This window comes from Salmo salar, chromosome ssa21 (genome assembly GCF_905237065.1).
Source record: "Salmo salar chromosome ssa21, Ssal_v3.1, whole genome shotgun sequence".
In the NCBI taxonomy this organism is placed as follows: Eukaryota; Metazoa; Chordata; class Actinopteri; order Salmoniformes; family Salmonidae; genus Salmo; species Salmo salar.
This window is the reverse complement of record NC_059462.1, coordinates 42,410,879-42,434,683: the sequence shown is the minus strand read 5'-3', so window position 1 is coordinate 42,434,683 and position 23,805 is coordinate 42,410,879. Positions and strand designations below refer to the sequence as shown.

Sequence of the window (23,805 nt, the reverse complement as noted above, 5' to 3'; positions counted from 1 at the left end):
CAATCTACAAACAATACCCCATAATGACAAAGCAAAAACAGGTTTTGAAATGTTTGTACATTTATTAAAAATAAAAAACTGAAATTCCTTATTTACAGAAGTATTCAGACCCTTTGCTATGAGACTCAAAATTGAGCTCAGGTGCATCCTGTTTCCATTGATCATCCCTAATATGTTTTTACAACTTGGAGTCCACCTGTGGTAAATTCAATTGATTGGACATGATTTGTAAAGGCACACACCTGTCTATATAAAAAGGTCTCACAGTTGACAGTGAATTTCAGGGCAAAAACCAAGCCAGGAGGTAGAAGGAATTGTTCGTAGAGCTCCAAGACAGGATTGTGTCGAGGCACAGATCTGGGGAAGGGTACCAAAAAAGTTCTGCAGCATTGAAGGTCCCCAATACCACAGTGACCTCCATCATTCTTAAATGGAAGAACTGTGGAACCACCAAATCAAATCTAATTTTATTTGTCACATGCCGAATACAACAGGTACAATACATCTCGTACAATACAACTCACCTTACAGTGAAATGCTTACTTAGGAGCCATTAACAATGCCGTTTTAAGAAAATCCCTGAAAAAGTAAGAGATAAGAATAACCGAGCAGTTGCCATACCAGGCAGTGATGTAATCCCTCAGGATGCTCTCGATGGTGCAGCTATAGAACCTTTTGAGGATCTGAGGACCCATGCCAAATCTTTTCAGTCTCCTGAGGGGGAATAGGTTTTGCCGTGCCCTCTTCACAACTGTCTTGGTGTGCTTGGACCATGTTAGTTTGTTGATGTGGACGCCAAGGAACTTGAAGCTCTCAAACTGCTCCACTACAGCCCCGTCGATTAGAATAGGGGCGTGCCAAGTCTTGGTTGGAATGGACTCCAACTAAGACTCTTCCTGGAGCTGGCCGCCCAGCCAAACTGAGCAATCAGGGGAGAAGGGCCTTGGTCAGTGAGGTAACCAAGAACCCGATGGTCACTCTGACAGAGCTCCTTTGTGGAGATGGGAGAAACTTCCAGAAGGACAACCATCTCTGCAGCACTCCACCAAACAGGACTTCATGGTAGAGTTGCCAGACAGAAGCCACATGACAGCGCGCTTGGAGTTTGCCATAAGGTACCTAAAGGACTCGGACCATGAGAAACAATGTTCTCTGGTCTGATGAAATCAAGATTGAATGCGAGCGTCACGCCTGGAGGAAACCTGGCACCATCCCTACGGTGAAGCATGGTGGTGGAAACATGCTGTGGGGATGTTTTTCCCAGAGGTAGGGACTGGGAGATTAGTCACAATCGAGGGAAAGATGAACATAGCAAAGTACAGAGACCCTTGATGAAAACCTGCTCCAAAGTGCTCAGGACCTTAGACTGGGGCGAAGGTTCACCTTCAAACAGGACAAGGACCTTAAGCATACATCCAAGAACAACACAGGAGTGGCTTTGGAACAAGTCTCTGTATGTCCTTGAGTGGCCCAGCCAGAACCCAAACTTGAATCAGATTGAACATCTCTGGAGACCTGAAAATACCTGTGCAGCGATGTTCCCCATCCAACCTCACAGAGCTTGAGAAGATCTGCAGAGAAGAATGGGAATAACTCCAAATACAGGTGTGAAAAGCTTTTATCGTCATACCCAAGACTCAAGGCTGTAATCACTGCCAACGGTGCATCAACAAAGTACTGAGTAAAGGGTCTGAATACTTGAATTTAATAGTTTCATAAATTTGCTCAAATTTCTAAAAACCTGAATTTACTTTGTCATTGTGGGGTATTGTGTGTAGATAGTTTTTTCCTAATCCATTTTTTACTCAAAGTAATCGATTTCAGAATAAGGCTGTAACGCAACAATGTGGGAAAAGTCCAGCGATCTGAATACTTTCCAAAGCTGCTGTATATAGAATATTTATCTGCAGTAATACAAAAGTACAGTTGCCCATCCCTGATTTGAAGGAAATCTTTAATTTCATGGAACAAGTGTATCGCAGGAGTGGAAGGACTTTCCCCTTTACCAAAACCAGTTGCTAATCAACTGGTGCTTCAACAAAATCTTATGCAGATCTGATTTTTGTGGAAAGTTCATATGCATATTCAACTTGTTATCTGTCAAACTCACTCCTCAGCCTGAAGAGTCCCCACTTGCACATATAAAATCCTCTCTTCATAGAATATCTGCTTGGCAGGTGTATGAAAGAGGCAACACATCTAGATTCAATAGTTAACTTTATTATTGTAACAAAACATGATCAGAATTATTTACAATTGAATAACATAAGAAACAAAAACGAGGCAACCTATATTAGGATGAATGGAGGTTTTACAGCAAAAATAACTATTCTACATATTTGCCAAGGATGTCAGCATCACGGAACAGGAAGTATTCCTGAAAGACAAATGTAGAAATTGAATAGACAATTAGAAGAATCAATTGCTTTTACTGTGGTCATAATTATTTATATTCTAATGAACATGTAGATTACTCCCACAACTAATATTAGATAATATTTTTAGACATGCCTTGTCTTCCAGGTTAACTTTAGTTCCTCCGTACTCTGGCAGAAGGACCTTCTCTCCAATTTTGACACTCATGGGTGTCAGATGTCCTTTCTGAATGGGATCAGTAGACAACAGTTAGACAACCATAGAGAATGATAGAAGCCTCTAGTTGCCAAAAGCCATTTTAGCATGGACAGCACCATTGAGGGCTTGCACCATTTTAAAGTAGTCAACTGGGTGGGGTTTCCTATGATTAGTAGCCCCAATGGCACTGCCCATGCTGTCAGATGCTACAGATAAATATGCATCCTCTATCTCTATGGCCACAAACCAGAGCAGCAAGCTCTCACATCAAAAGATGACTATATTGTATCAATGTGGTCCCTGAAGATATACACTTCTAATCTCCTGGCATTGAAATCTGATCAACTGCACACCAAACAGACAAGCCAGTTAGTTCGACAGCACAGCTATAAGCTATTGTTTAGCCGGAGAGAGTGAAACAGGAACAGTAAGTTACCTGGTTGGTGGAGCCTGGTCCCACTGCCACCACTGTGGCCTGCAGCACCTTGCCCTGGGCCTTCTCTGGCAGCATAATGCCCCCCTTCGACATAGTCTCTGCAGCCAGACGCTCCACCAGCACCCGGTCAAACATGGGAAGGAATTTCCTGAAAGCCTACAAGATGAAGGGGAAGTATGTTATTTCATTTGACAGAGACAATGTACAAACAAATCATTGCAATCTAACTTGAAAAAAAACAAACAAAAAAAAAACATTGCAACTGATTTTAGCTACATAGCACAGAGTTGAAGAGTTTTGGACTCTTCTAGTGAGTGCTTGGCATTCAATGGTCATAGCCTGAAATAGCCACTAGGTAGAGCCTGAGATCCGTTGTGTGAACTGGTAAAGACGTGACTAACAAAAGCAGGAGGGGCCCCCCACTGCAGCCCCTTAAATAACCAAAAGTTGTAGCCATCTGTCATCATCCACTGAAATTATGGACATTTTGGTGGAATATGTACATTAAAACCTTTGGCATCTTCCCAGAGTTCTTGGTTTGGTAAGTTTGGTCAATTTACCAACTAGGTATTTATAACTCTCCTATACGGACCTCTAACGGCAACAGGAAATCAGAGGGTTCATTACATTAGAATGGGGGAGGAATATCCATAGGGATGGACCTTGATAACTAGCAGTGTCCATGCAATTTGCCAAGTAGAGCCTGCCAAAGGCAACAGAAACCCTTTGTATTCACTAATGAAAGGCATAAAGAAAGAAATTGTTTGATATCTGATGCAGGACGATCTTCAAGCTTAAACTAAGACTACTGAAAGTAGTGTGGGTTCTCTCTGTGGTCAGCACAATGCAAGGTGCCAAAACAGAGAAGATTTGCAAAACCAGCTGCCAGCAAATTTATCTTTGACCTTGAGTGAAGGGCATCTCTGAAACAGGGGAGACAGAGGAGGTGGAGGATGAACAGTGGTTTTCAAGGCTGTTGACTCAATAGGGGGGCCAGTGGGGGATATGTTGTTTGGGGGGGGGGGGGGATGCACTGTCAATGTTTACCATGTTCTCAGTGAAGGACAGAACCCTGACCCACAGATAATCTTCTAGACTAACCAGGTCTGGAATGTTGGAGTAAATTCCAGAACAAGTCAGCAAGACATCCCCCCCTGCATGGCGGCCAAGGCTTTGTGGGGTCTAGATAGGTCTCAAGGACCCAGACCTCCAGAGAAAACATTCAAGGTCTGTTCTTCAGTAACTGATTTGTCTGATGCTTCAGATCCCTCAGTCTATCATATTTAGGATAATGGACAGTATTCCAATGTGAAATTGTGTTGCATACTAAAGTTAGGTTATTGTAGTATATAGGCTGGTCTGAAATGTTTAAACAAGCAGGAAGTGTGGGAAGTTAATAATCAAATGAAAATGGTCAGTGCTATCCTGGACTTCCCTACTCTAAACCCTCCCAAGGACCCTGGATAACACGGACCAAATTAAAATGCTCTGACGCAGTTGCACATGGGATCACGACGTCTGAAGCAACGTAAGCCAGAAATGGTTGATAAGGAGCCGGTATTATATTTTGTCGTTGTGCAAGGACACGACAATGAACTATAAAAAACAGAATCCGTCAATTAGAAAAAGCACAATATGATTATATATATATTTTTTTAAACAGATGGCTAACGTTATGTGCACAAAGGATCATCCACACAGCATGCGGCCTCAAATTAGTTTAGGCAAAATATGGTTCACGTCACGTGTCATCACTTCATTCATTCTAAGTACAAAGCTAGCAATACCAACTTCAGATGTATATTTTCACCAATAACCAACGATTGGAGATTGAATGTTTCAAGTGGTGTCTGTTAACTGTTAACGATCTGCTTTGGCACAGTCATGCATGGCAGCTCGCTTGACATTGTCTTAAGTACTTTGCGCAGTGTGAACCTGCCAAACTCATCTCACCCTGTATTCTTGCAGTGGTGCTAGCAAACTCGATTATTTGTGCGAACACTGAAAATGGCATCATCTGTCTGACCTTGTCTGAGAGAAAACAAAGCATAATTAGCAAGCTAGCTAGTTTGCTAACGTTATGAAACTGGTTATGCTAGCTAGCTAGCTAGCAAGCAAGTCTGTTTGTGGCAGCACGTTAAGTATCCTAAATTATATCTTAGCTATGTGACATTGTTTTGAGAAAGAATCTCTTACCATCTTTAAGTGATAGTCGTTGAAACCTTGTGATGTTGAGCCCCGATTTCTTCTTGAGTGTGGATCTAACAAGCTGAAGTGGAAACTCCACGTGAGGAAATATCTAGAAATGGGACGCGCATGCGTGTCTTCAAATGTCCTTCCTTCACGGTTCCTGGACAGTTTCCGTTCCAGAATATTCCATAACCTCTATAGAACGCAAAAAAGCACGTCAAAACACATGCAAACATTAAATTAACACACTTGTGCAGGGGGGACTCGTCAGGACAGTTATGATGAAATTATAACTAATGCTTCATGAGTTTTTATGTGATTGCAATTCGCAGCAATGTTGCACAATGTGCCAACTTTGACCCCTCTTTTTTTCTCCAATAGCACATTCTGGAATCTGGGTGCCCAGGAACGAGCATTACAGTGACAAGTAAAAAATTGTACACGATAAACTCATAAAATAAAGGCATTTACCTTATGCATGTACATAGATATACCATTAATTTGAAATACAATACATATGATACAACATTTCACTCAATTTCAGCAAATATAATGTATATTTCCCCTATGCATGTTTTGGGGCGGACCAGTAAATTACCCGGATGAAAAAAGCCATGTGCAGTGCTGTCTCTGAACTTCTATTGCGCCACACCTCTGCTCGTTCTTCTCATCTCTATAACGTTAATCATTCAGTTTCCTTCAGACGACCAAATCCTGCCACCCTAAAATCTTTCAAACGACAAGTAAGTACTATTATGTCTTTATAAATATTTGTAGCGCATCAATCTAAACAGCGTAATGAACTGTCTCAAACGTCATGCTTTTGCGAGCATCGTTAGTATTTTCAAGCCTCCAGCAAGGACAGTCATATAAGTAGCCATGCTCGTTTGGAATGGTAACTTACATCCTAATGTCCCTGAATATCAGACACTGGTAATTATGGCATCGCTACTTGTCTGTTTCTCCAGTATTTTCCGTAAGTCTATCAATTTGGTAAGTTGAATTGGTAGTTAGCTAACTAACATTACAGCTTTTGATGGTAGCTAGTTAACAATTAACATTAGCTATGCAATGATTTTCACGTTCATTTTGATGTTGTCATGTGCTCTGATCTTAATTCAGTAATGACAGCCCAATTGGTGACGTTAACATTGACTCGTGCATATTAAATACTAGCTACCCCTACAAGATATTTGGTCACCATCACAACTAGGCCTAATTCCAAAAGACTTCTAAACGTATAATTTTCTCACTCATAGTTATACATATACATACAGGCGTGAAAAATGAACGTAGTCCCAGTCTTGCCAACATTTTGTTTTTCGAAATGCCTATCCAAAATCAATTTGGGATATCTAGTTAATGGCTACCTCGGGCTGGTATCGGCTGCGATATAAATGTTGTTGTATGTAGCATTATTTGACAAATAATCCTTGTGCTGGACATTTTTACTACAAGTACATTTTTAATTCATTCAGTATTTCATTCATTGAGGTAATGCATTTACTGCGCACGCTCCATACGCTGTGCGATTTTGACCTTGTGACGCATGACCCGAGCACATGTGGGGAGAATCAGGAAAAGACCGGTTCGAGACATTTCAGTAACGATGTAGCAAAGCTCTGCAAACGCCCCATCACAGAAATAAATCATTTACGATTCCCGAATGAACGTCTCAGATTAATTTGTAATCAGATGCACAATACTGTGCAATAGCGTGCCGGACATGGAATCAGGCTGCTAAAGTACCCTCCTTACGCTACTTGTTCTCAGGACCTTGAGAAATGTGCAGTATGTTGACCACAGCCCTTGAATTGGGTTATATAGACCAATAAATTCTGCCAACATGTAAGCTAATTTATGATAGCCTACTGTGACGTTTATTCAGATTCCCGCCTTTTGACGGTTTCCTTTTTAGACCATCATGTTCTGCTAAGTAAGATTGATATTTCTTTGTCTTTCTGCAAGACTTCAAACACACATTTGCTTGTGGTCTTGCTCTGGGTTATGTCCTTTTTGTCCTTGAGATTTTCGGGGGTATTTCATCATGGTTATGCTGTCATTAATTTATTCATTCTTCCCTTACAACTCTTGCTGTATCATGAAAGGCCAATAGGTTGTACTATATAGCTTGTTTTGTCACCTCCAGACATTGTCATTATGTGACATATGGGCCAGGGGAGGGGGTAGAAGGAGTCTTGGGTATAATCCAGAAGGTTCATTTGTTACAGGGCAAACATGAACTCCTGTTTGTTGGCAAAATCTCAAAGTAACAATTTAAGTGTATATTAAAACAAGATAGCTGACATGTTAAAATAAAGTTTTTATTGGCTGCTCATTGGTAATGTGCAGTGTGGCCCCAATATAATTTTTCTCTATCTCCCCCCTCCAGAGATGCTGCGTCTACCCACGGTGATGAGACAGATGAGGCCGGTCTGCAGGGCCCTGGCCCCCCACCTCACCCGAGCCTACGCCAAGGACGTCAAGTTTGGAGCCGATGCTCGGGCCATGATGCTGAAGGGAGTGGATCTGCTGGCTGATGCTGTCGCCGTCACCATGGGTCCCAAGGTAGGAGGAGGGAGTTGCTATGATGATACCTTCTGCTATTGAGGCGCCAAATAAATATATACAATTCTGTAAGATTTACATTTCACCCAGGGGTGGGATGTGTGCTATGTATAACCAATTCATTATTGATCCACTTTTATTTTAATTTAATTTCCACCTGAAGAACCCTGTACACCACGGTGTGTCTTCTTCGGGCAGGAACAACTGAACACAAGTGTTTTGAGCTGTTATACTTTGCCGCATTCCTGCAGGGTCGCACAGTAATCATCGAGCAGAGCTGGGGCAGCCCCAAGGTGACCAAGGATGGTGTCACTGTAGCCAAGGCCATTGACCTGAAGTGCAAGTACCAAAACATCGGTGCCAAGCTGGTCCAGGACGTGGCCAACAACACAAACGAGGAAGCGGGAGATGGCACCACCACTGCCACCGTGCTGGCCAGAGCCATCGCCAAGGAGGGCTTTGACACCATCAGTAAAGGAGCTAACCCTGTGGAGATCCGCCGTGGCGTCATGCTGGCTGTGGAGACCGTCATTGCTGAACTGAAGAGGATGTCTAAGCCAGTCACCACACCTGAGGAGATTGCCCAGGTAACCAATTGTGTTAATATGGATTGATCAAATAAGTCAATATTCTTATCAATTCATATCTATTCAATTGATACAAATAATTATTTAATAGACAGATGCGATATTTATATTCTACTTTATATTAAGACATCCTTTGTGATGTTGAACTTTTCAATGCTCTGTGTTCTGTCTGCTAGGTGGCCACCATCTCTGCTAATGGAGACGTGGAGATCGGCGCCATCATCTCCAACGCCATGAAAAAAGTGGGCCGCAAGGGAGTCATCACTGTCAAGGATGGTAAAACCCTGCATGATGAGCTTGAGATCATTGAGGGGCTGAAGTTCGACCGTGGATACATCTCCCCTTACTTCATCAACACAGCCAAAGGTAAGGTCTCCTCTCTGCCATGATCCCACCACCAAGCCCAGCTATTTTGGGACTTTAAGATTAAAAGAAACTCCAGCACACTGGTGATCTTGATGCTCTACAGATTTAATGTATTTTTATGATCTTGATTCTCCACATTTGGCCATTTTGGAGCTTTTACATCAACCGTCTCCCTCATCTCTGCTCCTCAGGACAGAAGTGTGAGTTTCAGGATGCCTATGTGTTGCTGAGTGAGAAGAAGATCTCTACTGTCCAGAGCATCGTCCCTGCCCTGGAATTGGCCAACCAGCACCGCAAACCTCTGGTCATCGTGGCCGAGGACGTGGACGGAGAGGCCCTCAGCACCCTGGTTCTCAACAGGTCAGTTCCCTGTCCCTCAGAGTAGCAGTTCTGATCTGGGATCAGTTTGGGCTTTTAGATCATCATTTAATGCACGTGGGGACCTGATCCTAGATGAGCAATCCTGCTCAGACGCTTTGTGAATACAGGCCCTTGTCCTCAACAGATCAGTCCTTTATTTAACCAGTAAACACCCTTGAGGTTAAGGACCTGTTTTAAGGACCTTTCCCCTTCACATCAACACTGACTGAGCACCTGGGCCAATGGGACACAACCAGCTCACATGGCTGCACTACTAATATAGAACACTGAGATATATCACCAACATCATTCAGCTCTGGATATTTATAACTGAAGAGTCAACCTCAAAATAAAGCTGTAGACAGTTTTGCTATTCCTGCCCTCTTTATGTGTGTAGATGCTGGGTGATGTCAGTTTGGGTGTGTTAATTTAACCTCTACTTAGATGCTGGGTAGTGTCAGGTTTGATGTGTTATATTAACCTTTACTCTGTCTTTAGGCTGAAGGTGGGACTACAAGTGGTGGCAGTCAAGGCCCCAGGCTTTGGAGACAACAGGAAGGCCCAGCTGCACGACATGGCCGTCGCCACCGGGGGCACTGTAAGCACACTTTACACTAATCATCACCCAGGGCTTATACGGACATCAGTCCATTTCTACTGTAAGAACACTTTACACTGTAACCTCCCCATACTTATATTAGGCAATCACTACTTGAGAAAAGGAATAGGAAAAGCAGGATAAGTTACAGTACAGCTTGTTCAGTGCTGTTGTCATTCCCCCTGCACACAGAAGCATGTCTTCTCCTATCCCTGTCTGTTAGCATCCCACAGCAGGCAGGGACGCTTGGTCTCAGACACGTCTGCACTGGCATGATTCACCAATCAATGACTGTTGCATAGTCTTGCTTATCCCATGGTTAAGGGTTTAACTCGGCACCCAATGGCCCTATTCTAATAATGGTGAAGTGCACCCTCTGTCCCCCTCTTAAAAGATGGACACCATTTTAAAATATTTTATCAGGGCCAATGATTACCTGTTCAAATCCTGCCCTTCCTTTACTGACATCCCTCCTCTCTTCCTTAGGTGTTTGGTGATGAGGCGGTGGGCATTGCCCTGGAGGACATCCAGGCCCATGACTTTGGCCAGGTGGGCGAGGTGTCAGTGACCAAGGACGACACCATGCTGCTGAAGGGGAAGGGAGACACGGCATCCATCGAGAAGAGGCAGGCTCAGATCGTTGAGCAGCTGGAGAACACCACCAGCGACTACGAGAAGGAGAAGCTCAACGAAAGGCTGGCCAAGCTGTCTGATGGAGTGGCTGTGCTCAAGGTCAGAGGAGAAGAGGTCGGGGGCTGTATGGAGGGGATTGAAGAGAGAGAGCTTAAGAGTGAAGAGGGATAGATGGCAGTATGATTTCATTACATTTGTTTAGTCCTTTTAATGTCCTTGAATATTGTCACATTTTAGTCCTGGCTATTGAAATAAGCCTAGAATATGCCCAATGGTCTGGTGATTCAAATACAAAACGTATACTAAACTTTGAAATCAGTCAATCCGCCATCAACACAATGGAAAAATCTAATGATATATTGAAATAGTTTTTCCTCCGTCACACATGCTATTTGAGGCCTAGTGGCAAACAATAATGCATGCGGTCTGGGCAGATGAGATGTAGTGTGTATGCTTCTGTAAGTTGTTGTTCGTATGTATAAGTTTGTATATGGCGCAAAAAAAAATGAAGGTACGATGAGTTGACATTAGGAGATTCCTAATGTGAGACAGGATTTACATTTGAGTCGCTCCTGTATCCACCATGCATGAAAGCTAGTCACCCACTGACTGTTCTGTTTCAGGTGGGAGGAACGAGTGATGTGGAGGTGAATGAGAAGAAGGACCGTGTGACCGACGCCCTGAATGCCACCAGGGCCGCTGTGGAGGAGGGCATCGTGCCCGGGGGTGGCTGTGCCCTGCTGCGCTCAATCCCTGCCCTGGATGCCCTCGTGCCCATCAATGCTGACCAGAAGATTGGTAAGTAGAGTTCCTGTCCTTAATCATTACCCAACATGCCAATAGGTTTTAATCTGGTCACATGGGAGTGGCCGGATATGTTCCATTTTCATTTCTCAAACCTTTGGACAGAAGTATTGTAGCTTAACTTGGTATATCGCTTCCTGTCTATAGGAATTGACATCATCAGACGAGCCCTGCGTGTGCCAGCCATGACAATTGCTAAGAACGCTGGTGTGGAGGGCTCTCTAGTGGTAGAGAAGATCCTTCAGGCCGCGGTGGAGATCGGCTACGATGCCATGGAAGGAGAGTACGTCAACATGGTAGAGAAGGGCATCATTGACCCCACCAAGGTATGGATGCTTTAGCTCTGCACTACGCTGTCATTTACCCAGCATGCCAACAATATAATAAAGACAGGTTCATTTTATAGTGATGGAAAATGTACAGAACTAATGTTGGCAAAGTTATATGAATTTTAATTCATACAAGATTGATTAGTTGCTGCAATAAGGTTTACTCACATTACGGTGTATGCTTTCGCTAGAATGAAGTTTCATAGACAGAAAATGGCTGCTTGTGATATTACAGGTTCTCTGCTGAACTGCTCTTGCTCCCTCTCCTGGTGTATGTCTGCATTACAAGGACTGAGTCTGTCTCCCCCTACAGGTGGTGAGGACTGCACTAATGGATGCTGCAGGTGTTGCATCCCTTCTCTCCACTGCTGAGTGTGTGGTCACAGAGCTGCCCAAGGAGGAGAAGGAGGGTGGCGGCATGCCAGGAGGTATGGGCGGTATGGGAGGTATGGGCGGTGGCATGTTCTAAGGCCCACCTCAAAGCGCTGTAAAAACTTAATGGCAGCGTGGGGCAATTGTCCCTCCAACGCCCAGACTTGCCCAAACTGACTGGCCGTGAGTTTTGTTGGAGCTGCAAATGGATGAACCACACTACTTCTGCTGATTGTCTCCCCTCCACCCTCTGGAAGACCAGACTAGCCTGTCCTCGCTCAGCCTCTCTCCGTCCCTCTACCCGACCAGCTTGTCCTCTCTCCATCCCTCTACCTCTCTGACTGAGGCTCTGAGACCCCAGTCTGCCCCGATGAACCTCCCCCCTCCCCTTTAACTGAGGCTCTGAGACCCCCTCCATTTACCTCACAAACATGGCTGTCTCATCATCCATCAGCAACATGCAGAATATTCACTGTTTATGACAGATGCTAACCAGTGCGAATAATGCAATGCTGGTATTGATAACAAATTGTAATTTCTATCAAATGGAAGTAATGAAGCCTGTAGCTTCCTGAAGTTAAAGACAAGGCCAATTTTTAATAAATGGTTAAACACAGGATAGCTATAGATAGATAGAAGGGGGTTTGCTGGAGAAAGGAAACTTGGCCAGACGTGCCACTGTCAATTTTTGTCATAACTTGTTATTTTTAGCTTTGTCCTTTTTTATCAGTTTTGTCCTGTTTCACCCATGTAATGTTGGGAGGAACTGTAACCTTTTCAGTTGAGTTATTAAAAATAAAATAATTGCGGAGCATGAGCATTCCTTTATTTTGTCTGATTTCAATACTCAAATATTCAAGAACTTTAGAACCAAATGATTCATATGAGAATTGTATAGGATGGCTATTGTGCATTGACATTCAGCTGAGGTTGATTCTGTAGGTTGGTCAGACTAGTTACAGCAGTTTGGGCCAGTGACGGTCCAAGCCACAAGTTAATGTGAAACCCATTGATGTCCTCATGACTGGATTTGTACTTACTGCTCATTGCGGTTTAGCCTACATTTACTGTGTTCAATGGGTACTATAAACTACCGTGCATTCAAGTGTTGAGCTGTTTCTCCCCCCCCCAGTACATTATTTCTTTGCAAATAACCAACTGTGATCATTTGACATGTTTTGTACAATGTAGACATTAATTTGTTTTTATTTAATAAAATGAAATGTTCTGAACAAAAACACTTCCCAGAATATCTGATCATTTCATAGTACAATGTCAGACATACTGAGCTGGAATTCTGGAAAACGCAATGGTTAACGTCATTTAGATAATTCACCCCAGAATGAAACTCAATTTGATGGTCTGTCAGGGCTCGCCAACCCTGTTCCTGGAGTACTACTGTCCTGTAGGTTCACTCCAACCCTAATCTAGCACACCTGATTGTAAGAATTAGCTTGTTGGTAACCTGAATCATGACAATTGTGTTTGGAGTGAAAATCTACAGGGTAGCTCTCTAGGAACAAGGTTGGAGAGCCCGAGTCTACGTTCTGAGCTCTCTTGGTAAATATATATATATACTGCTCCAAAAATAAAGGGAACACTTAAACAACACAATGTAACTCCAAGTCAATCACACTTCTGTGAAATCAAACTGTCCACTTAGGAAGCAACACTGACAAATTTCACATGCTGTTGTGCAAATGGAATAGACAACAGGTGGAAATTATAGGCAATTATCAAGACACCCCCAATAAAGGAGTGGTTCTGCAGGTGGGGACCACAGACCACTTCTCAGTTCCTATGCTTCCTGGCTGATGTTTTGGTCACTTTTGAATGCTGGCAGTGCTTTCACTCTAGTGGTAGCATGAGACGGAGTCTACAACCCACACAAGTGGCTCAGGTAGTGCAGCTCATCCAGGATGGCACATCAATGCGAGTTGTGGCAAGAAGGTTTGCTGTGTCTGTCAGCGTAGTGTCCAGAGCATGGAGGCGCTACCAGGAGACGTGGAGGAGGCCGTAGGAGGGCAACAACCCAGCAGCAGGACCGCTACCTCCACCTTTGTGCAAGGAGGAGCAGAAGGAGCACTGCCAGAGCCCTGCAAAATGACCTCCAGCAGGCCACAAATGTGCATGTGTCTGCTCAAACGGTCAGAAACAGACTCCATGAGGGTGGTATGAGGGCCTGACGTCCACAGGTGGGGGTTGTGCTTACAGCCCAACACTGTGCAGGACGTTTGGCATTTGCCAGAGAACACCAAGATTGGCAAATTCGCCACTGGCGCCCTGTGCTCTTCACAGATGAAAGCAGGTTCACACTGAGCACATGTGACAGACGTGACAGTCTGGAGACGCCGTGGAGAACGTTCTGCTGCCTGCAACATCCTCCGGTTTGGCGGTGGGTCAGTCATGGTGTGGGGTGGCATTTCTTTGGGGGGGCCACACAGCCCTCCATGTGCTCGCCAGAGGTAGCCTGACTGCCATTAGGTACCGAGATGAAATCCTCAGACCCCTTGTGAGACCATATGCTGGTGCGGTTGGCCCTGGGTTCCTCCTAATGCAAGACAATGCTAGACCTCATGTGGCTGGAGTGTGTCAGCAGTTCCTGCAAGAGGAAGGCATTGATGCTATGGACTGGCCTGCCCGTTCCCCAGACCTGAATCCAATTGAGCACATCTGGGACATCATGTCTCGCTCCATCCACCAACGCCACGTTGCACCACAGACTGTCCAGGAGTTGGCGGATTTATTGTCAGCACATTCAACTATGTAACGAAAAAAGTATTTAATAAGATTATTTCATTCATTCATGTTATTTTAGTGTTCCCTTTATTTTCTTGAGCAGTGTAGTATTAGTATCTTAGGTCATGTATCTGGCAAGGCAACCTGTCAGTATGGTATTTTGTTACAGCATTTCTGTCCTTGGAACAATTGTTTCCTCTTGTGCATGTGGTTCTGTATTTGTCCAACAGGAGACATAACTAACTCCCATAACTTAGTGTCAGTTCTATTCTTACCTCTCTCACATGATTCCCTCTTTTGTCCATGGTCAACCAACCAGGTGTTGACAACTCCAAACCTGAGGAAGGCAGGCACATAGCGCCCGAAACAGACTTCCCCATTAAATGTTCTGGAGTATACATTAACTGTACAACTTGAACTCCACACACAACCACTTTTAATATAAAAATAGTTTATACATCTTTGCTCATTGAAACACCTCCATTTGCACTATAAAACCCAATCCCCAAAACATAATTATAGTTAAGCGTGCACACTGAACTTGCTGACTTATCTGTGGTCGTAACAATATGTACATGTTCTTATAATCTAATTAATAAATATCTTTATAGGAGTAGAATGCTTAAGGTTATAAAATATAAATATGATTCCACTAGGATCAGGTCACTGGGTGTACATAAGAGTGACATCTTTAAAAGGGTCTATGGTAAGATACCTCACTGTGACAGTATTCTGACTGGCAAACGCAAGCATCCAACATGTTAACTTATTCCCTTTATAGTAGAGGTCGACCGATTAATCGGAATGGACGATTAATTAGGGCCGATTTCAAGTTTTCATATCAATCGGAAATCGGTATTTTTGGCCGCCAATTTATTTTTTTACACCTTTATTTAACTAGGCAAGTCAGTTAAGAACACATTCTTATTTTCAATGACGGCCTAGGAACGGTGGGTTAACTGCCTTGTTCAGGGGCAGAATGACAGATTTTTACCTTGTCAGCTCAGGGATTCAATCTTGCAATCTTACGGTTAACTAGTCCAACGCTCTAACCACCTGCTTTACATTGCACTCCACGAGGTTACGCGAATGCAGTAAGAAGCTAAGGTAAGTTGCTAGCAAGCATTAAACTTATCTTATGAAAACCAATCAATCAATCATAATCACTAGTTAAACTAGTAATATCATCAACCATGTGTAGTTATCTAGCCTGTCCTGCGTTGCATATAATCGCTTAGGTACACGATGCTCCAACCATAAACATCAATGCCTTTCTTAAAATCAATACACAAGTGTATATTTTTTTAAACCTGCATATTTAGTTAATATTGCCTGCTAACATGAATTTCTTTTAACTAGGGAAAATGTGTCACATCTCTTGCAAACAGAGTCAGGGTATATGCAGCAGTTTGGGCCGCCTGGCTCGTTGCGAACTAATTTGCCAGAATTTTACGTAATTATGACATAACATTGAGGGTTGTGCAATGTAACAGGAATAACGTTTTGTTTTCGAGATGATAGTTTCCGGATTCGACCATATTAATGACCTAAGGCTCGTGTTTCTGTGTGTTATTATGTTATAATTAAGTCTATGATTTGATAGAGCAGTCTGACTGAGCGGTGGTAGGCAGCAGCAGGCTCGTAAGCATTCATTCAAAATAGCACTTTTGTGCGTTTTGCCAGCAGCCCTTCGCAATGCATTGCGCTGTTTATGACTTCAAGCCTGTCAACTCCCGAGATTAGGCTGGTGTAACCCATGTGAAATGGCTAGCTAGTTAGCAGGTGCGCGCTAATAGCGTTTCAAACGTCACTCGCTCTGAGACTTGGAGTAGTTGTTTCCCCTTGCTCTTCATGGGTAACGCTGCTTCGAGGGTGGCTGTTGTCGATGTGTTCCTGGTTCAAGCCCAGGTAGGAGCGAGGAGAGGGACGGAAGCTATACTGTTACACAGGCAATACTAAAGTGCCTATAAGAACATCCAATAGTCAAAGGTATATGAAATACAAATCGTATAGAGAGAAATAGTTATTGTAGGAATGATAGGACTACTACCTAAAACATCTTACCTGGGAATATTGAAGACTCATGAAAGCTGGTGGTTCCTTTTAACATATGTTCTCATGTTCTGAGCAAGGAACTTAAACGTTAACGTTTACATGGCACATATTGCACTTTTACTTTCTTCTCCAACACTTTGTTTTTGCATTATTTAAACCAAATTGAACATGTTTCATTATTTATTTGAGGCTAAATTGATTTTATTGATGTATTATATTAAGTTAAAATAAATGTTCATTCAGTATTGTTGTAATTGTCATTATTATAAATAAAAATAATAAAAAATAAATAACAAAAAAAAAAAATTGGCCGATTAATCGGCATCGGCTTTTTTGGGCCTCCAATAATCGGCATCGAAAAATCATAAAATCGGTCGACCTCTACTTTATAGTGCACTACTTTTGGTCAAACGTAGTACATATAGTAAACTACTTTTGACCAGAGCCCTACGGGTACATTGTATAGGAAATAGGGTGCCATTTTGACCGACAGTTTGGATGACCCTGTACCCTGCCTAGCCAGTCTGGGCCCTTTTAAACAGTGGATATCTCTAGGGAAAAAGTAGCTGCATTTAGAAAACTAAACACATTATATTGCACACTTTTAAAAAAAGCACAAGTGCCATAACTGAACAACATGCCTCCCATGGTCATTAGAGAACAAGGTGCCATATGGGGTGCAGCAGAAATGTCCCCGGTAACATTGTTGCAACACAGCACCTCTTGAACAGGTATATGTAGGTAGGCACGGCAGTGTGTATACATCTGCTCGGCAGTGTTGCGACATTCCTTTAGGAAACGTCGATCTTCAAGTGCTCACACTTCATTCAAAAATGTACAAGCCGATCCTTTGATACCTCAGCCTCCATCTTATCCACATGACAACATAGCATTAGGCTACTTAAGCAATAAAGCCAGAGGTGTGGTATATGGCCAATATACCACGGTTAAGGGCTGTTCTTAGGGACGACGCAACGGGAAGTGCCTGGATACAGCCCTTAGCTGTGAAATATTGGCCATATTCCACAGACCCCAGAGGTACCTAATTGCAATTATAAACTGGTTACCAAGGTAACTAGAGCAGTAAAAATAAAATGTTTTGTCATACCCGTGGTATACCACTGCCAAAGCAGCATACAGGGCTCGAACCACCCAGTTTATATTGCATGTTAGGTTTGTTACAATAACGTAATGCACGTGTCATATCTTGGATGGGCCTTCACAAACTGTTGGCCTGATCAGGACATAAGGACCCCAGTCCCTTTCCCCTGATCTCACTACCATAGTATCTTACACACAGCCTTTCACTATAAACTGACTTTATTTAGGCCTTAGTAGAAGAGTTTTTATATCTCCACAAGAGGGCTATTATGAGCCATGTGCTCACCGCATGGGGACAGCACTAAGCTCTGAGGTGTGCCTACTGGCCAGAGGTGCTGATGGTTTCTTTGGGGTGAGAAGGCACCAGTAGGGGTCTATGGTGGAATAGGGGGGAGGAAGAGTGATGTAAGTCTGGGGAGAGGGGTATTCTGGGGGGTAGGGAAGTGGACAGAATCCAGCCACCAGCAGTTAATGGGTATAAAATCATTGGTTGTTTTCTGATAAGGCACTGCAGTGTTCAGGCATTTAACCTCTTCCCCCTCCCTTCACTCTCTCCCTGCCATGGCTGACTGTGTGCATGTGTGTGTGCGCAGAGAGAGGATGACCCGTTGGGGCACGCTACGTGTGGTGCACCTCATGAAACATGAGCTCTCTGGGGATCATGGTCTGTGCTCCGTACAGTTTCCCGGCCCGCCTCTCAAACGCCGACACGTTCTGCTTCACCACCTCGTCAAAGAAAACCGTGGCCAGCTGGGAATGCAGCAGGGAGCGGAACTCAAAGGAGATCTGGAGAGAGAAGAGACGGAGAGTGGGTGAGAGAGTAATCAAGACATATGATCCTGTATACATGCATGTGTGTGAGAGAAAAAGACCAGTGAGAGAAGAAAACAGTGCCAAAGATAGCAGAGAGGCATAGCTAGCTCTTAAGCAGACGCATACATGGGCACACAAAATACACTAACCCAGACACCCACAGTGCAGTGTGTTGAGGTACTTACAGAGAAGTCAACCGTGCAGGTGCGAGGGTAGCCTGGGAGGCCAGGGCTGAAGCGCCACACCGTCTCCAGGTGGTTGAAGAGCTTACCGTCTGAACAGGCAGCCTGGGGGTCAACACAGCCACGGTCAGACTGCTGATATAACCACAGTGGCTGCATTCCAGGTCGTCTTTATTAAAAAGGCCCACTACGAATCTCATAAGATTGCTATATAATATTTATGTAGTTCCTGAGATGCTAAACACTTCTCCAGACAGTGACATCTGATCATCTATTCAACGCAACAAAGACAAACTGGAACACACCCGGTGTCCATCTACGTCACAGCTGCTTATCTTATACCTGCTGATATCTCCCACCACTACTGCAGATACAGTAGTGGTGGGAGATATCAGCAGCTACTGCAGTGCCTTACCTTGACCAGGTGGGGGCGCACTGTGGTGACCAGCGAGGTGTAGTTTTCCACTACCGGGGGGAAGCCAACAGTCAGCTTGGCCTTACAGAACCCTGAGCGCCGGAACACCACGTCAGACTTCTTACACCAGGGAACGAAGTGAAGGTAGTTCTCCACCCCAGCTACCACTTCATACATCTCCAACATAGAGTACCTGAGAGAGAGGAGGCCTGGGTCAACATCTCTTACAGAGGGAGGAAAGAGTCCCATATAACCCAATAGTCCTAACTCTGACCTTAAATTCTATTTGTAATGTAGGTGAAGGTCATCAACGGAAGAAGACTTACTTAACAGGGATGATTGACATTCTCTGCCCCCATGTCTCAACTTGCCCGGGGACTAACTCAGTCAGACTATTGCAATTTCCCAGCAAATCATTACATAACAGCCTGGCAAATAGCCCAGGACACAGAATGGGTTGCTTTTAATAGTGTAAAATGTAGTGATTATGACCGTCACTGGATACATGAGTCATTGGCGGGAGCAGGACAGACAATACATAGAGAAACCACAGTATCTATATTCATTTCTAGGAGGCAGACTTGGGTTTAAATATTATTTGAAATCATTTCAAATAGGCTACTTTGTCTGTGCTCCACTGAACTGTTGCAATGGAACTAATAGAAAACTCCCAAACCATGACCACCTGGCAAACCATGACCACCTGGCAAACCATGACCACCTGGCAAACCATGACCACCTGGCAAACCATGACCACCTGGCAAACCAGGCAGGCTAAAGCAGACATTCAAATTACTTGAAAGATTTCAAACAGTATTTGAACCCAGACAAAAGGCAGGTCTGATTTCAGGGAGGCACAGTGACTGACCCCATGACGCGTCTCTCAGAGTACTCCTTCCTCTTGTTGAAGGTGTCAGCCAGGTTGAAGAAGGAGCGGGTGGGGGCCACGATGACTCTGGACGTGGGCATGACCCCCAGGAGGGGTGGCACCCTCATCATCAGGATCCCACATGAGGAGAGATATCTGTTCCAAAATAAGGAGAGCGGTGAGTCAGAAAACAACATAAGGGCCTATCATTTGCCAGTTTTCCATACACATCTCAGTGTCAAATTCACAATCATTTCTAAGTATCTAATTCCTATGTACGGACTGGCTGCATGACCGAATTCTCTGGACACCTCTTCCCGATAGCTGAACAACCAAACCGTCGGTGTATGTACGGGATTCGAAACTTTACGCTCGGCTGCTGAAGGGTGAGCTTTTAATAAAGTTAAATCAAAGCTAACTATGTCAAGATCAATGTAAGTGGCCAATGGTTCATCAGAGCCTCAGGTCTCTGAGCTCATGTTCTCACACTGCAGACGTTTACAAAAGCACCATGTGAAGGGGCCAATACAGCCACGGGGCAAAAAACTGTTAATACCAATACAATACAGAACAATACAGTACAATACAATACCAATACAGCCACGGGGCAAAAAACTGTTAAAAGGAACAGGACATTTTCTGGTGAAAACAGGTAGTGTTGGTTTCTAAGACAACTGCTTGGAATCCCTTTTCCACAAGCTACCAGTAACCAGAAATATGCAAAGTCAACCACAACATGCATCGGCTATACTTGCAGAATTTTGCTCTGTAAAACAAACTAAAAATACAGTGAATAGTCTTGGCATATAATTAAAACATTATAGAAATCATAAATCAACTCAGTAGGTTTGGCGCTATACTATCATTTGTGCATGGCTAAAGAAACCTATAGATTGGGTCTCCAAATTTCATCCCAAGTTATAAGGCCAGCATTTCATAAAATTCACTGTGGAAAAAGTGATGTTGATATGCTTCAGTTTGCTGCCATATGACTGAAAACAAAATGCGAAACCAGCAACAAAAAGGTAAAGTAGATCTATAACAATTGTAATTTATATTTACAAACCCCAAGTTGTAAGTTACAGTACATGGAGAACGGGGTTATTTCTATCTGAAAAAATGAAGTAGAGGTAGTTCCACTTGGAAGCGCCAGGATGAATGAGGTCGAGCATCATTATGTCCTGGTCAGAATAAGGCGCATCTGTAGACACACCTTCATTTCTTTGATCTCCACCCCCAACAAATAGCAGGTGTATAGCATGCCATTCTCATGCTTAAGTTCAAGGTCAGTATAGGCAGAGAGAGAACAGTGCATAACAAAGGGAATTACGTTCCATTTACGCCTGCTTAACTAGGGTTGATCTTCTCTATGTGACTAACCTAATGAAAGGCTTGTCAGCTACAGAGGCTTGAAGCTGAGAAAGACACAGGGTCCTCCTAGTGTCACATTTTCAGTTCAGATCCGGTTCAGTTCAGATCCGGTTCAGTTCAGATCCGGTTCAGTTCAGATCCGGTTCAGTAAGCAGTAAAGTGAACACACTGAATTCTGCACGGTGAGCACACCTGCTTCTGCCCCAGTGACAACTATTTCAGCGTAAAAATACAAATAAAAACACTTGCAAAGAGTGAGTGAGTCAGAAAATACCTTTGCCCAGAGGGAATCTCTGACTCAGAAGACAACCTCTCAACACACACACCTAGGATTATTCAAATAGTGGTTTCATTCCAATGAAAGGCAATATGCACACAAGAAGCAGACAACTGAATCAGTTCCTTTCAACACAATGCGTTCCGAGAGAGAGCTGCATCAGTGGAGAACATGCTTGTGGTGGCAGCTGTGTCCCTGACAGAAACAGATGATGGCCATCTGCCAGGTGCCATAACCTGGCTGGTCATTGCCACACGGGGACACAACGTCCCTGGAGGTCAGCATTGGGGAGAATGACTGATTGGACTACAGTAGTTATTATCACCACCAGCTTGGGTATTGTCACTTTGTAGCGTGATGTTATTTTGTGTAGCACTGCATGGGGTGAGGAATTCCAAAATTGTGAGGTCAATGAAATTCAATCCGTTTAGGTTAAGACACTGAGTCAGATTAAGAGCACCTACTGAATTCGCCTACTGCGCAGATGCAGTGCGTTTTTGAATGGGAACTCCTAAGACCCAGTGCAATTGTAAACTATTTAGCAGCTTCCTAACACATCCTCCTGGCATAGTGAGGAGTGCAACTAGGAGTTTGGTTTCATCACCCTAGGCAGTGCCTAATGCCTCGATCACACCGACAGGGTCATTGCATTTTGTGTTCACCAGAACTCCATTTCCAATGGAACGCTGCATTTGACTTTCAGCATTGCGTTCTGTGTGGTGCATACGTTGGATTTATCAAACGTATGCGTCAAACTGTATGCGTAGACGGTTTGAAATGATAACAGAAAGTTAAATGTTGAACTTTTGTTGCACACATATCCATATGATGCCGTGTACCATTTTGCAAAAGGACACTGTCCGTGTGATCGATGTGTTAAGCCCCAGATAACGTCCAAAGACAGATTGCGTAACACAGGTAGCTGGAAACATGGAAGTTTTCCAAACTTCTCTAATAACTTCAGCCACTTAGCTAACTGGATGAATGACTTTGGCATGTTAACCATTTCAGCCAGAGGCAGAGACAGCCAGGCACTGACTGATACTAGGAGGTAGTAGACAGTTTAGCCAACTAGCATTCTAAATGTAAACATGCCATAGATAAAATAACAATTTGTACAAACTGTAGCGAACCTCAACTAACGTAACATAATGCTTTCAAGAACACCTTTGCTTTTTATTTTATTTAAAAAGGCAAGAGTTAAGAACAAACGCTTATTTACAATGACGGCCTAGGAACAGTGAGTGGGTTAACTGCCTTGTTCAGGGGCAGAACGACAGATTTGTACCTTGTCAGCTCGGGGATTCGATCCAGCAACCTTTCGGTTTCTGGCTCAACGCTCTGACCACTAGGCTACCTGCCGGTGTTCAGTTCGAGAACCAAATGGGAAATCGTCCTCCAACGATTAAAAATAAAGTGTGTGATTATAGATCTATTCTTATAACTCGCAACCCACCCACTATGTACCGAGTACCCATGACTACCCCTGCCATAGCTAACGTTTAGCAATCACGCAACAGCCCCAATTAATTATCAAAACAGTTAGCTAAAATGACATGTTTGGCTAGTTATACGAATCTGTTAGCTAACGTTAAATAACTTAAATAAGTAAGCTAACTAAAGTTGTCTGCTAAAGTTAATTTATGAGACAGAAAAGCAGATTGACCGGCTTGACAAAAAGCAGCTGAGGCAAACTAAGCTAACAACCTGCTAGCGAACTTTAGCTTCATCGAGAAAAATGCGAACTGTAGGTAGGCTAATGCTAGCAGTAACTTGATCATTTTCAGGTTTTACAATTGTACATAAAATACGAACAGCAGTTACCTTACGCCAATCCTTTTAGGTGTTTCTCGGCTGGCTGTGACGGGTAACTTTTTTATACATTCTAATACCGCTCTCCTTAGTCCCCGCATACCTCTCGCCATCTTCACTGCGATGATCTCTTTTCTGCTTCTCTCAGTGGCTAGCTACTTCTCCCGCAGCAACGCTTATTCCTTCGTGGACGCGCCTTCTCTAACAAGCGCAATGATTGGAGAATAGTTATCTGTTAAGAGTTTTCATTGGTCACTGTATACATCCGTCACCCTAAAACTGTTGACCTGTGTTTTTTTTGCATTGTGCTGTGAGTGCGTGTGCAAAAATGTCACGAGATGTGGGATTGAGTTGC

General features: G+C 43.6%; 3 protein-coding genes and 1 non-coding gene across 7 annotated transcripts; 2 read left to right on the top strand and 2 right to left on the bottom strand.

The window, feature by feature from the left end:
- Window positions 1-2,200: 2,200 nt before the first annotated feature.
- Window positions 2,201-5,951, bottom strand: hsp10 (heat shock protein 10). Of its 3 annotated transcripts, none has more exons than XM_014165255.2 (5): window positions 5,799-5,951; window positions 5,207-5,395; window positions 3,011-3,166; window positions 2,512-2,601; window positions 2,201-2,377 (listed from the first exon to the last, which is right to left on the bottom strand). In XM_014165255.2, the coding sequence occupies exons 1-5, from the start codon at window positions 5,814-5,816 to the stop codon at window positions 2,327-2,329; spliced, it is 504 nt and encodes a 167-aa protein (XP_014020730.1). In that variant the 5' UTR covers window positions 5,817-5,951; the 3' UTR covers window positions 2,201-2,326. The 3 variants fall into 3 exon arrangements, with proteins under 3 accessions (XP_014020730.1, XP_014020731.1, NP_001133144.1); XM_014165256.1 differs by lacking the exon at window positions 5,799-5,951 and adding an exon at window positions 5,672-5,701; NM_001139672.1 differs by lacking the exon at window positions 5,799-5,951 and having other exon boundaries at window positions 2,205-2,377; window positions 5,207-5,282.
- Window positions 5,799-12,634, top strand: LOC100136430 (60 kDa heat shock protein, mitochondrial). Of its 2 annotated transcripts, none has more exons than XM_014165271.2 (10): window positions 5,799-5,943; window positions 7,593-7,768; window positions 8,020-8,355; window positions 8,532-8,721; window positions 8,913-9,081; window positions 9,580-9,679; window positions 10,166-10,411; window positions 10,936-11,110; window positions 11,264-11,442; window positions 11,759-12,634. In XM_014165271.2, the coding sequence occupies exons 2-10, from the start codon at window positions 7,595-7,597 to the stop codon at window positions 11,912-11,914; spliced, it is 1,725 nt and encodes a 574-aa protein (XP_014020746.1). In that variant the 5' UTR covers window positions 5,799-5,943; window positions 7,593-7,594; the 3' UTR covers window positions 11,915-12,634. The 2 variants fall into 2 exon arrangements, with proteins under 2 accessions (XP_014020746.1, XP_014020745.1); XM_014165270.2 differs by lacking the exon at window positions 5,799-5,943 and adding an exon at window positions 6,125-6,176.
- LOC123729614 (small nucleolar RNA SNORA63) lies at window positions 9,813-9,939 on the top strand. The gene has a single exon (XR_006761261.1). It is a non-coding gene; the product is annotated as a small nucleolar RNA SNORA63 (small nucleolar RNA).
- Window positions 12,635-17,913: 5,279 nt separating the features above from the next.
- On the bottom strand, window positions 17,914-23,671 carry LOC106582315 (coenzyme Q-binding protein COQ10 homolog B, mitochondrial). Its single transcript, XM_014165274.2, has 5 exons — window positions 23,463-23,671; window positions 19,991-20,146; window positions 19,123-19,315; window positions 18,711-18,812; window positions 17,914-18,498 (listed from the first exon to the last, which is right to left on the bottom strand). The coding sequence occupies exons 1-5, from the start codon at window positions 23,561-23,563 to the stop codon at window positions 18,331-18,333; spliced, it is 720 nt and encodes a 239-aa protein (XP_014020749.1). The 5' UTR covers window positions 23,564-23,671; the 3' UTR covers window positions 17,914-18,330.
- Between the last annotated feature and the right edge of the window lie 134 nt (window positions 23,672-23,805).

Excerpts from the sequence above, each read along its gene's own strand:
- LOC100136430 (XM_014165270.2), top strand. The coding sequence starts at position 6,140 with ATGGCATCGCTACTTGTCTGTTTCTCCAGTATTTTCC. Across the intron at positions 9,680-10,165 it reads CCGTCGCCACCGGGGGCACT|GTGTTTGGTGATGAGGCGGT; the intron begins GTAAGCACACTT and ends TCTCTTCCTTAG. Across the intron at positions 11,443-11,758 it reads GCATCATTGACCCCACCAAG|GTGGTGAGGACTGCACTAAT; the intron begins GTATGGATGCTT and ends CTCCCCCTACAG.
- hsp10 (XM_014165255.2), bottom strand. Across the intron at positions 2,602-3,010 it reads GACCAGGCTCCACCAACCAG|AAAGGACATCTGACACCCAT; the intron begins GTAACTTACTGT and ends GATCCCATTCAG. Across the intron at positions 2,378-2,511 it reads AAGTTAACCTGGAAGACAAG|GAATACTTCCTGTTCCGTGA; the intron begins GCATGTCTAAAA and ends TTTGTCTTTCAG.
- LOC106582315 (XM_014165274.2), bottom strand. The coding sequence starts at position 23,563 with ATGGCGAGAGGTATGCGGGGACTAAGGAGAGCGGTATTAGAATGTATA. Across the intron at positions 19,316-19,990 it reads TCTGAGAGACGCGTCATGGG|GTACTCTATGTTGGAGATGT; the intron begins GTCAGTCACTGT and ends CCTCTCTCTCAG. Across the intron at positions 18,813-19,122 it reads TGCGCCCCCACCTGGTCAAG|GCTGCCTGTTCAGACGGTAA; the intron begins GTAAGGCACTGC and ends GTTGACCCCCAG.